Source organism: Phyllobates terribilis, unplaced genomic scaffold, assembly GCF_046119375.1.
Source record: "Phyllobates terribilis strain yellow unplaced genomic scaffold, ASM4611937v1 Scaffold_1__5_contigs__length_1240528914, whole genome shotgun sequence".
Taxonomy (NCBI): domain Eukaryota; kingdom Metazoa; phylum Chordata; class Amphibia; order Anura; family Dendrobatidae; genus Phyllobates; species Phyllobates terribilis.
Genome location: NW_027362761.1, coordinates 247,237,152 through 247,250,791, shown reverse-complemented (window position 1 = coordinate 247,250,791; position 13,640 = coordinate 247,237,152). Strand labels below are relative to the sequence as shown.

The 13,640-nt window shown below is 40.2% G+C and overlaps 1 protein-coding gene across 3 annotated transcripts in view; it reads right to left on the bottom strand.

The window, feature by feature from the left end:
- Nucleotides 1-2,113: 2,113 nt before the first annotated feature.
- The window catches only part of SALL2 (spalt like transcription factor 2), a 60,442-nt gene continuing 48,915 nt past the window's right edge, over nucleotides 2,114-13,640 (bottom strand). Inside the window, exons 2-3 of one of the 3 annotated variants that reach the window (XM_073671126.1) lie at nucleotides 10,308-13,195; nucleotides 2,114-9,259 (exon numbers count right to left, since the gene is read on the bottom strand). In XM_073671126.1, the coding sequence (XP_073527227.1) occupies nucleotides 8,882-9,259; nucleotides 10,308-12,971 (3,042 nt within the window). In that variant the 5' untranslated portion in view covers nucleotides 12,972-13,195 and the 3' untranslated portion in view covers nucleotides 2,114-8,881. The remainder of the gene's footprint in view (nucleotides 9,260-10,307; nucleotides 13,196-13,640) is intronic. The other 2 variants (XM_073671125.1, XM_073671127.1) reach the window with 2 other exon arrangements.

Here is a 13,640-nt window from a genome sequence, read left to right as displayed (position 1 = left end):
TGGCCTTTTAGCAATGTGTTTAGAATCACAAATAATAAAAAGTTCATGAAACTAAGAGTATGTCCTACACTTTCAAGTACCAGCCATATCTGTTATCTTTACTAATGCCTTTAGGGAACTGTGATTCTTATCCTAACATATACACTGTGTTCTGAATTATTAGGCAAATGAGTATTTTGATCACATGATACTTTTTATATATGTTGTCCTACTCCAAGCTTCATAGGTTTGAGAGCCAACTACCAATTAAGTAAATCTGGTGATGTGCATCTCTGTAATGAGGAGGGGTGTTGACTAATGACATCAACACCCTTTATAAGGTGTGCTTAATTATTAGGCAACTTCCTTTCCTTTGGCAAAATGGGTCAGAAGAGAGTTTTGACGGGCTCTGAAAAGTCCAAAATTGTGAGATGTCTTGCAGAGGGATGCAGCAGTCTTGAAATTTCTAAACTTTTGAAGCGTGATCACCGAACAATCAAGCGTTTCATGGAAAATAACCAACAGGTTCGCAAGAAGCATGTTCGCCAAAAAAAGGCACAAAATAACTGCCCATGAATTGAGGAAAATCAAGCGTGAAGCTGCCAAGATGCCATTCGCCACCAGTTTTGCCATATTTCAGAGCTGCAACGTTACTGGAGTATCAAAAAGCACAAGGTGTGCAATACTCAGGGACATGGCCAAGGTAAGGAAGGCTGAAAAACGACCACCTTTGAACAAGAAACATAAGATAAAACTTCAAGAATGGTTCAAGAAATATCTTATGACTGATTTCTCAAAGGTTTTACGGACTGATGAAATGAGAGTGACTCGTGATGGGCCAGAGGCTGGATCAGTAAAGGGCAGAGAGCTCCACTCCGACTCAGAAGCCAGCAAGGTGGAGGTGGGGTACTGGTATGAGCTGGTATCATCAAAGATGAACTTGTGGGACCTTTTCGGGTTCTGATGGAGTGAAGCTCAACTCCCAGACCTACTGCCAGTTTCTGGAAGACAACTTCTTCAAGCAGTGATACAGGAAGAAGTCAGTATCGTTCAAGAAAAACATGATTTTCATGCAGGACAATGCGCCATCACATGCATCCAACTACTCCACAGCATGGCTGGCCAGTAAAGGTCTAAAAGAAGAAAAAATAATGACATGGGCCCCTTGTTCACCTGATCTGAACCCCATAGAGAACCTATGGTCCATCATAAAATGTGAGATCTACAGGGAGGGAAAACAGTACACCTCTCGGAACAGTGTCTGGGAGGCTGTGGTGACTGCTGCACGCAATGTTGATCGAAAACAGATCAAGCAACTGACAGAATCTATGGATGGAAGGCTGTTGAGTGTCATCATAAAGAAAGGTGGCTATATTAATCACTAATTATTTTGTTTTTTGTTTTTGCATGTCAGAAATGTTTATTTCTAAATTTTGTGCACTGATATTGGTTTACCTGGTGAAAATAAACAAGTGAGATGGGATTATATTTGTTTTTTATTAAGTTGCCTAATAATTCGGGACAGTAATAGTTACCTGCACAAACAGATATCCTCCTAAGATAGCCAAATCTAAAAAAAAAAACACTCCAATTTCCAAAAATATTAAGCTTGGATATTTATGAGTCTTTTGGGTTGATTGAGAACATAGTTGTTGATCAATAATAAAAATAATCTTCTAAAATACAACTTGCCTAATAATTCAGAACACAGTGTAGACTGGTATCAAATTGTTCAAAAAAAGTATTGTTGTGGTCTTCATCTCAGATGAATGAACGGAGATCCGAGAAAAGATGCTCTATTTTATGGTGGAGCAAGTGACTTCAGCATCCCAAGCAGAAATTGTACATGCGCTTCCATAGCCCAGTATGTATCTTATTCACAGTCTTTGTCAGCTGTTACCCACACATGTCATACAGGAGCACCACAAACAATTCACTGGTCCTAATATCTAAAGTGCTTAATACTACATTTTGTGACTAGTCCTTAGTGGTAGATTTTGTGTTCATTCAGTGAAGATTAAGTGGTATTATACATGCCAAATGGCAAGGAGCCCACTTTACGATAACTCAGTGGCATGATGCCAAGTCAATGCCAACAAAAAGGCACATTCTTCACCACTTTTCTCTTGAACATATGGTAGTATTTATTCACTATCTAGAGTCTTGTTGATTCAGCAGTTATTTGCTTGCTGTGTATTGTCCTATCGATTGTACTATTGTTTCTATGCCCCTTATCCTGCTCACCTGGGGACGTGCTGACAATGTATCATATGAGACACTCAAGTGCAAATAAAAATATAATACATCCCCCTAAGTGCACCCCTCCTGAAGAAAATGTGTTTATGTGTGTCGTACAAAGAAAAAAAATATGGAAAAATGCCAGGCAAGAAAGGGGGGTAAACTAAAACCAGAGATAAATAGGAAATGTTCACCCAAGTGCTTTAAAGGGATTAAAGCTGGGCTCAGTTGGCAGGAAGTTTGGTTGAATAGAGAAGGGGAGGCCAGCTGGTCTAACAGTGGGGGATATCTGCACCGTGAGCCTGGCAAGTCAAACATAATCGCTTAAATAATATTATCTGTAACCAGGACCTCTTGATCCCTTCTTCTTGCAATTCGTGAGAAGAATGAACGTTAGGCCTATGCTCAGCTGCTTTAGTCGCTGAAAATTAAGAAGACAGGAGCCATGGAAACCCAGCACCTTTTAATATGCAGCATTGGCTACAAATTCTCCGCTCTGTCCTGTTTGACGACATTAAGATGTAAATACTTACAGAAGCGCAGCACAAAAGCTGTACAAAGCTGCCATATTGTGATTGTGTTCTTGTACAGCTCAGCTCCTGTATACTGGCTGCTATTTACCACTGTATTTTTCCATTACCGTTTCTTACAGATGCAGCTGTAGGAGGAGGAACTTTATAAAACGCTCGTCTCCAATAAAGTAAGGCATGTCAGCCTAGAGAGTTCTGCTCTGAAGACCAAGTTGCCTTGTATATAAGGCGATGACTCCTGGTTTAACAATTACCATTAATTGCTAGACTGTGCTAAGAATCCAATGGGTTATATTGGATAAGATCCAGAGTTAGAGGACATATACACCAGTTCCTATTAATGTTCCCTTTGTATCGAAATATATATTTGTAAGAAAAATAAGCAACCTTTTTATCGCAGAGATTACTTTTATTAAACAAACACATTTCATATTTAAACTATAGTAAAAAAAACTATGTTCTCATAATTTCTCCTAACAAAACCAACTGTTCAGTATACATCTTTTACAGTTGACAGTCTATGTCTGCCTTCAAACACCAAAGTGTAGATAAAAGGTTGCCCAACAACCGCTTCTTAAATTATAAAGTCCCCCAGATAAAGTTAAACACATGCCTCTTGGACCGCAGTATGTTGGCACGGTTTCTGACGATGGTCACTTGGCCTCTGAGAGGCTGCAGCCTTCACACTTCCGTCTGACAGAATTGTAAAGGCTGTGGACCCTCAGCGACCACTATGAGTAGCACCAGTGATTCCATGCCAGTGCTTAGCCAGATGCAATACCAGTGCCAGTGCTTAGGAGGACTCAAAAGAGCATACAGACAAGACAGCATGGGATCACAGCTGCTGGTTTCTGTGAGGTAAAACATTTCCCTGCCTGTTTAAAAACTTGTTTTACCTCACAGAAAAAATCAGCTGTGATCCCCTGGTGTCCTGTCTGCATACTCTTTTGCTTCCTGCCCTGGTGTCCTGTCTGTATACTCTTTTACTTCCTCCTCTGCCCAGGAGCTGTGGTATGATCAGACCATGTTCCTGTACAGTCAGACACAGCCATTACACAGCACACAGCAGGGGCACATTTATAAGATTATCTCAGCACAGGAACATTTTTTTAACACATCCAATTGTGGAACTTATTATTATTCCAATATCTATTGTTTAAAATGTTCATGGGAAAACCCCTTCAAGGATCTGTTATGGTTCCAATTTTTAGTTTTCTTATGGCATGTGCAAAACCAAGAAGTAAACATAAAATGTTATTTCAAAATTTTGTGGATGGTGAAAATTTTGCAATCATGGTCTTTTGTCCTTTGGACTGTTAAATTAATTTGACATTGCTATAGCAGTGTCAGTCCGCAAGGTGAGTATGTTTTATCTGGAGGACTTTTGCTTTTATGAAAGGGTTATCCAGTAGTGGACACCCCCTTTAGTTTACAGAAACTGCACATACATTGCTTTACTGATCTTGTTCTGGTCCTCAGTTACAACCTCTAGGCTTTGGCAGCATAGTGACTTCGGCCGACTCACGTTGTGCTGCCAAAGACTGTTCTGTGCATCTGCTAAATTGCAGAGGAATGGAGTGGCAATGAGACTGCCAAGGTACCACAACTAGCAAGTCACAAAAAGTCAGAAACTGTTGGATCTTTCAAGACTTGCTTGTTTTGGTCGCCGTAACCTAGTGGTCGCAATGCAACCCCATTCACCTGCAACTGTGCAAACAATCTTTGGCGTGCGACCCGTGCCATGGCCAAAGTCGTCTCATTATTGCGCATTCTCATTCACAATTCAGCTGGCTATTAAGGTAAAACTTTCATGCAGGCCCTGTTGACTCTATAACAATATTGTTTGCTTTGGTGATTTGCATTAGATTGTAGTCCCAAGGCTAGTTTCATTATGAGCACATTACAGGCACATTTTAGCGCCCATGTTACGGCTGAGTATCCTAGACTGACTGCAGGTTTAAAAGGACTCTGTCAGGACAGAATGACTGTTTAACTCCAGTACAGACGCTCGGTGCATCAGGGCTGGGCCAATCATTTAAGTGCACCTCCCCACCTACTTGTTTTTCCTCCATCTCCACCACCCTCTTCTTTGATTGACAGCTCTGGCTTTATAGAGCCAGAAAAGGGTAGAGCTAGATGGAAAACCAGTAGGTATGAAGGTGCATTTAAATGTTTGGCCACACCAAAGGTGCACAGAACGCTTCTTCTTGGTCATTCTGTGCAGACAGGCACCCTTTAATTACCTGAAATGTCATCGATCTATGATCATATAATATACACTGTAAAATATCCTTTGAGGCTGGTTTTACACATCCATGAAACACAGGTTGTGCTTTGTCTGCAAAATCCATTTGAAAAGATGGGTGTCCTAACCTAGGCTAACTGCCTCATATATGCCTGTGAGGCAGTTAGCTCACGTCAGAAGACCTGGCGATTGGGTATTGTGATCTAAGTACGGTCATGTGAAAGCAGCCTAATTTGATGTACAAAATATCGACTATCTCAGAATGTAGTGCAGAAGTCAGCGCTAAATTATAGGAGCTCAGGAACTTGTCTGTCATGAGTTGCCTGCTAGCTCCATAAGCGACCAGCGGAATACACGCTGTAAGTCAGGACCAGTAAAAAGATGACCAGCTAAATGTATTTACAAAGTTGTGCTCTAATTTTTTTTTATATATCAGTAAACTGTAAGATGGTGTCAAAAAGCAGACATTGCTTTCAAGAGGGTTCAAAGCAGGTAGAGTTATTAATGCTTGGCTGGAAGCTATGACTAGAGGGGTTTTCTGGTCTTATGTCCATAATGCTTCTTCACAACGAGAAGTCTCCAACTATCTAATAGTGTGAGTTCCATCTTGTCACCATTTCTGCATCATTGTTTGTTAGCAAACCCGTCCTAATCAGAGGAGCTCTACAACAAGCCCTGCAGTTGGAGATGACCAGGACAGGCTTTTCAACCCCTGGATGCAAGCATAAAATTTTCCATTGACTAAAAGCAAGCACTCATCTTTATAAGTATATTAGAAAGATGCATAACTGTTCATTATAGAGCACTAGTACTTGTTACATAAAACAGAAAACCCCTTAATGGAGTTGTCAGGCTAGATAAAAAAAAGTGTTTAACATAGGTTTTTGACATATGAATTTTGACACAGGAAAGACCTTCTTCCTTTTTTATGATGGCGTAGGACCAGTGTCGTCTGTGAGGAGCAGGCTTGGACTGGCCCACAGGAGAACAGGAGAATCCTCCGGTGGACCCCTGTGCCAGAGTGGGCCACCACCCTCTTATATGAGCAGTACTTAGTACTATATACTGAATCACTATGTACAGACAAAGGCATCATCTTACTCATTTAATAGTCTTCCCAGATCTTTGTTATATACATTTGTGATTGAGGATAATGTCACATTTGCAATTAGCTGAAAAGTGGGGCCCTGGAGTTAGTTACTGGTGGGCCCTTGGCACCCCAGTCCGACACTGGTGAGGAGGACTGACTAGCTCATTTCAGGATCTAAACCAGTTCCCGAATGAGATATATATAGGCTGCTGGCTTATAAACTGGCAAGAGTAGGTAGGCCAGCCTGCTTATGCCCATCAGCGAGGGAATAAAGCTCTCTCTTGTGTAAAAACAAATGTCAAGTAAGTAAATTATTAAGGGGGGGGTTTCCACTTTACGGTAAGTGGACCTCAAACGGTCTTATATAACCAAAAATCACCCTCCGTAGGTCCAGCGCAGGATTCCTGTTGCTGGTTGGCACTCAGTGTTTTGTATGCAGCAGTGACGTCATGATGACAAGTACACATTACCCCTGAGCTTAGTGGCTGTGCCACTGCAGATAGCGCGAGCTGCTGAGCTCAGTGATTGGCTGCAATGGTGATGTGCGCTATTGACATGAGGTCACTGCTGCATGCGAAACACTAAGATATAAGCAGCGGCAGGGAGCCAGCGTTCGACCTGGGAAGGGTGAGTACTTGCTCTGTTAGTTATTTTAGGTATTTTAGAGTGTTTGCGTTCCGCTTTCCTTAAATGGAAAACCCCTTAAAATATTAATTTAGATTTTAAACACATTTCAATTATTATCTAGCAGGACATCCACTTTGGAGTTTGAAAGCAAGTTAGTATAATTATTAATAACAGTCATGAGTTTAAGGAGATGCTAATGATGAGCAGGGAAGAACAATGCTTTTATGTTGATATAATTTCTAAGAAAGCTATTTTATATAAGTTGTATGACATGAAGGAAAATGATAATATCTGTATAGTCCGGTTGTGTGATGCAGGATAAATTGTAATATATTCACATGGCTGTAAACTGATACTGAGTAAAAGACTATAAAGTAAATGTACGACACGGCGCAGCTTTAAATCTGATAAGAGCGAGTCCAGAAATATGTGACCGGTTGTGGGCACCATATTTACTAACCAGCTGAACATTTCATGCAGTTCTAACCACGGGGAGCATGAAACATAGACAGGCATTTCAGAAAAGACATAGGCCGATTCATCATTCTTTTTGCGCCCTTTGTAGAGTAAAAGTTTGCTAAGTTATTATGGCTTCTGTGCCATTTTTACTCTAGTTTTGGACACGGTTTTCATTATCCAGATTAATTAATAATTTGAGACTTTTCAAAACGTAGCAAAATTGTTTTGGGAATTGTACTGCATTACTCCTGTGGAACAAATGCAAAATCTCTCACATTTTTTTGTGAGCAGTTGGAAGACTTAGATGCATTGTTTTGAAGCTTATTGAAAGGGTCATACAATATTTTAATCAAATAAGGCGCGAAATAAAAAAAAATAGAGCAAAAAAAAAATCATCAAACATCATGCGCCATTTTGTTGAATTTGGTGCAAAACGTGCTAGGTCAAAAACAAGAACAAGTAAAAAAAAAATATAAAAAAAAAATGCAAATACTGAATCAGGGCCATAGTTTGTGTAGATTTCATGCTGCCCATCTTTCGGCAGCAGTCATCGGCTGACAGGTTCCCTTCATGTCCTATTTGTACAATTCCCAGCACAGAGATCATGACAAATGTTCGTGGCTTATTAGCTTTAGCTTCGGAGATAACGATAGTCTGCAGACAGAATACATTTACAACAGGTCAGACCTGATCTGGGGCTTACTCCTGTTGGTATTAGTAACCATTTATCAAGAGTTATACAACACAGTGCCCAGCAATATTATTGATATATCTGCCCCAATGTTTATGAAGGTGTTTCCCTTCATTCTGTACTGATTGCTATTGTTCTTTATGGCTAACGTTGACAATGCCGATATACCACATAGCTTCCTTTGAGTCATCAGATTTATGCAAATATACACTACATCCATAAGAGGAGTACATTTAAGCTCCTGAGCCTTAATGAAAATTACATCATTTATAGTTCTGGTGTGTGCTTATGGGGTAGTGGGTCCATTTGGGCTTCCTCAGGTTTCCGGGCCTAGCTGTGACCACAGCCTCTGCATTATGTATAACTTATCCCCTGGGATCTTTAATCATTATGTGTAATTAATACATTCTGCTTTAACCTTTACTGACAGATAAGGAAAAATAGTTCTTCTTAGCTTTTGACTACATTCTTGTAGAAGGCACCTTCTATGTGATAAAGATCGTATGGAACAAAAAAAAAGAGTAGAGTGAGGTAACAGGAAAGCTATGGATACTTCTACTATTCATCTATAGTATAGACTTTCCACAGATCTTTTACATTTTGTAGGTTTTGCTTATTTAAGTGTCTGCAATCCAGGTTGGAGATTTCATGACTTATAGTTCACGAGTGGCTGGCTTTACATATTCCATTTTTCTTCTCTCTCATAGGGTTTTGTCCTCTGATAAAATTTGTAATAGTTTCCTTATGATTCCAGCTGAATAGCTAATTCTGGATAACAATCTCTTTCCACTAACCTAAGTATTTACAATTTGACTGAGCTCTGAAGTTTGTCTAAAATACAATTTTCAAACTCATATTATGCAAGAAACCATAATCTTGGTTAGATAACTCGGATTTCATGAGGCGACTAATCATTAAACTTCTTTGTCTTCATTGTGTCTTCCTCCTGGGAAAGTTCATTGAGATTAGAACAACCTTTTTTAGTCAACCAGTGTCATTATGTCTATTTTCAGATCAGCCTTCTATTTCTCCTCTTTACCTGAGCTCTCATATAAAGCCTCTGTACCACCTGGAGGTTTTTCTTTAACTTCTATTAGCCCTCCAGCAGGAATGTGCCCAATTTTAGCTGCTCGCAAGCCAATCAAAGCTGGTGGTGTAATAACAGCAGTTGAAGAGTTGATGCTACCATTTGATGATGTAGGGCCACTAGTAAGATACGCAGTATATTGGTTCCAGAATGATAACGGACTAACTCCAACCAATTGTGTTGGAATATCTCTGGACAGGAAGTCTTGTAGCTTCACTGGGGTTCCGGATAGTAAGGGACCAAGATTATCCAAAGAGAGACGCCTTCCTCTTCTGGATGAGCTATTATTCCATACATGTGTGCTCATGTGGACCTGTGGTTCAAGAGAAAGGTTTGAAAATGTTAAAAAATAATGAAATGCATGTAGAAGTTTTTGAGAAATTATATTGAAGCAGGACTCCAATGCGTATTATTGAGGGCTTTTACATTTTGATTATTATATATACCTGTTCATCTTGCACTGCACTTACAGGAAGTTAATAGACTATTTATGTTCAGTTTATTCAGTAGTCTATATTATTGAGCCACTCATGTGGTCAGCTAAGGAGGTCTACCAACACTGAACCAACAAAAGGTGGTCAGGCAAGGAGGTCTACCAGCACTGAACCAACAATAGGTGGTCAGGCAAGGAGTCTACCAGCACTGAAAAAACAATAGGGGGTCAGACAAGGAGGTTTACCAGCACTAAACCAACAATGTGTGGTCAGGCAAGGAGCTCTACCTGCACTGAACCAACAATATGTGATCAGGCAAGGAGCTCTACCAGCACTGAACCAACAATAGGTGGTCACGTAAGAAGGTCTATCAGCACTGAACCATCAATAGGTGGTCTGACAAGAAGGTCTACCTGCACTGAACCAACAATATGTGATCAGGCAAGGAGCTCTACCAGCACTGAACCAACAATAGGTGGTCACGCAAGAAGGTCTACCAGCACTGAACCATCAATAGGTGGTCAGACAAGAAGGTCTACCAGCACTGAATTAACAAAGTGAAGCTTTCTTAGGAACAGCCTTCAATTTGACCAACTTAGCTACAATATATACAATTTGCTTGTGTTTAGAAGAGACTTCTAGCTAATTTATTACAAGCAATTCTTACAAGAAGTCACTACTAAAATCAAAATCATTTATGGTGTTTTGTAGTTCATAACATACTAAAATCAATACAGATTTTACATTTAATCTTGGTAATTCTGTGCGCTTTCATAAAAATTCTTTATAATTCTATATATATTAAAACTATGGCATATTTTGCGAACATTTCTACTTGTGCAATATATTTTAGAGTGGGTTTGTGTAATTCAGTGATTGTCACAAGTTTGAATTTCACTGAATAGTTCGTTGAGCTGGAGAGCCTACCTTTAGGTTCCCCCGTGTGGTGAACGCCCTTCCACACATATTGCAGGAAAAAGGCTTCTCTCCTGTATGTATCCTCTCATGTATCTGCAAAGCACTGGCCGAGGAGAACGTCTTCTTACATACTATGCACAGATGCTGCTTAGGGCTGCGTCTCAAAGGAGGGGACAGGGAAGAAGGCACCGTCAGCCGTGGAAGCTGGACCAATGCCAATGTCTGGGTTGGGTTTAATACTTCACTCTTCACTGCTCTCACCAGAAATGTCTGGCCTGGAGTTGGCAAATCTGCACTTGGGTGTTTAGGACTGCCAATTGGCTGCGGAGGGAAGTTTTGGCTCACCTGGTGTGCTTGGAGCATATGCTTCATCAGTATGGATGCCTCCAGGAAGCTCTGCTTGCAAACTAAGCAATGGAATAGCCCATCTTTGGTGTGGCATTTCATATGGTCCTCCAGTAACTCCTTGCTGGACAGTTTTTCAGAACACAGATTACATATGTGCATGTTATCCTTTTTATCTGGACTTTGCTCTGATGTATTGCTTGTATCTACTTCTGAATCCTCTTTCTTTTCATTGTTGCTTTTACCAACTTCCGATTTATTGTTGGCATCTTCCACTTTTTTGTCCTCCTCAGTTTTTTCTTCCACATCACTGTTCAGCTGTTCACAAATTATTTTTTCTTTTGATTCCTCAGGTTCTGTGGTAGTGCTTTGTTCTGGTTCTGTAACAATTTCAGCATTATTGTTAGCTGATATGTCATTCTCTTCTTTTTTCTTCATTACAGAAGCACCAGCATCATCATCCATGCTTGATATTTCTGACTCTACTAATGCTGCTTTTTCACTTTCTGATTCACTAGCATCTAAAGAGTCTTCATCTGTACTCATTTCGTCGGAAAAGTCTGGAGTACTTTTGTCTTCTATTGATTCTGTTTTGCTACCATCCGCGTGGGCAATGTCTCCATTTGGAATCTGCCCATCAAGATGCATCCGTATGTGTTGTTGGAGAGTAACTGCATTAGTAAACTTCTTCTGGCAAATTGGACATGAATTTTGGAGTTTTGAAGATAAACTTGATTTATGACCTACATAGTGAGCTTTCAAATTCCCCTTGGTTGAGAAAGCTCGGCCACATATTTTGCATTTGAATGGTCTTTCCCCACCATGTTGATTATAATGAAGTCTAAGTGCCCTGGGACAACTTAATACTCTTAAGCAGATGACGCACTGATTTGGTGCTGTTACCTGTTTATCAATTTTTTCTACCAATTGTTGCAATTTTGAAGTCTCTGAGTATCCTAATGGATCTACGGCATAAGAGAATGGGAAACTTCCAGACTTAAAGTGACTAGCAAGCAATGCCCAACTAGGAAGGGAAGTTACCAACTTGCTAATTTGCATCCTTCCCGTGGCATCAATTCCTCCAGTAACTGTTCTTTCAGCTGGAGGTGTGTTTTCATCAGACTTTGCCTTTGGACAACCATTGGGACCCTTTAATACTGAAGAAACATCTCCAGATTTCATGAGGACTAGTTTGTTAACTGGTGGCAGTCCTTGAGTACCTGAGCTAGAAAAGAGATTTAAGCCCTCAGTGTTCATTATTGGGGGTATTACAGGCTTCTTTTCTATTGTCTCCTCTTCTGCTTTCTCTGGAGGTACTGACATGCCATATGGGAGTCCATTACTGGTTAAAACATAATCCAAATGCTCAGGAACAGGATGTGGGTTCATTTGTATATGAGGGTACTTTTCCTTATGACGATGAAAATGTACTTTCAGATTGCCTCTAGTTGTAAAGCGGTTTCCACATATGTTGCATTTATATGGTCTTTCACCAGTATGAGACCTCAGGTGAATTTGGAGGGCACTGTCGCTGCCAAAAACCTTTGCACAAAACCGACACTTGTGCTTTCCTGATGCTCTTTCTTGTTGACTTTCAACACGTAGTGACTCGTTATTTTTTTGCTTTAGAAGGCTTGGGGTATTTTCCAGTACTCTTGCCCCTAAAAATAATCCAGTTGGTAAGTTAGGTAAACCTGGTGGAAAAATTGCATGTGGTGTAATGAGTTGGCTTGGTGGGGAGTTTGAAATAGCTGCCTGGCCTGTAGCGGATTTGTCACAAAACCCATCCATGAATTTGTCTTTCAAATTGGCAATACTTCTGGCTGCAAATGTCTGTCCAATAGGGTTGTAGAGATGAAGAAAGGATGGTTTTGATGTTTCATCTCTACAAAATATTTTTGCTGAGTCAGGCACAGATTCAGATTGTTTAGTTGGGCTAAAGATAGGTAAAGATTTTGCAGTAGTGTTTTTTTCTGGTGGAGATGTCTGTAGATTTGATGGAGTCATCGAAAGAGATCCAAGCATAAGTACCTGTTGACATATTTGCTCTGTTATTTGCATTTGATGTATCTGTCTTTGCTGGAGAACTCTCAGTTCTTCCAAGATCATGGGAATGTTAATGGGAGCTGCAGCAGTCTGACCTCCAGGTACAGCTTCCTGACTCATTGGTGCCAGCCCTGCTTTTGGTCCTGAGAGACCTTCCATAATCAGTCCTCCATTGGGAATGAGAAATCGTTGAGATGGGCCCACACCTTTTTTGTCCATTTCTGGTTTCATAGAGTCCATCATTTGAGAACATGCTTCTCTTTCATCTTGTTCAGTCACCATTGTGTGTTTTCCTGATGCAGTACTTTCAGGAGAGCTAGGTCCGGAAGGAGACTCTTCAATGATGCTGGTTTGTTGATTTTTCCTATTGGCTTCTCCTTGATTCTCTACAATTATCACAACATGGCTGTTCAGTGGGCAGCATTCCCTGTGCTTGGCAAATTCTGAAGGTTCATCAAACTGGGCGCAACACTTTCTGCATACTTGAACCTCTTCACCTGTGTCCCCTGTAAAAAGATTACATCAATAATTAAAGTTGGCAAATAGTTAAATCTAATAATGGGATTGACAAACACTATATGAATTCTCAAGTAATGATTTTTACTCAAAAAGGTAACTGTTCTTGCTACCCTTGTACACCTGTGCATTTACAAGTACATTAGTGATGTTGATTGGAGGCTAAATAATACTCAGCTATATTATACATTTGGATTTTTAGACAATAAAATTTGTAAAATAAAGTCTAACCTAGAACATTAGTTCCCTTTATTTTCGATGAAGCCCCTATTTCGATCTTCCTCCACCCCCACATAAACACACACACTCTCTCTTCATTTAACAGGGCTTTCTTTGTATCCCAGCTTTTGTCAAGCATTAATACTCTGGAGAGAAAAGCCAGCTTCACAGCTCCTGGTAATTGATTTGTATTCACACAAGAGCCAAGGGGACCGA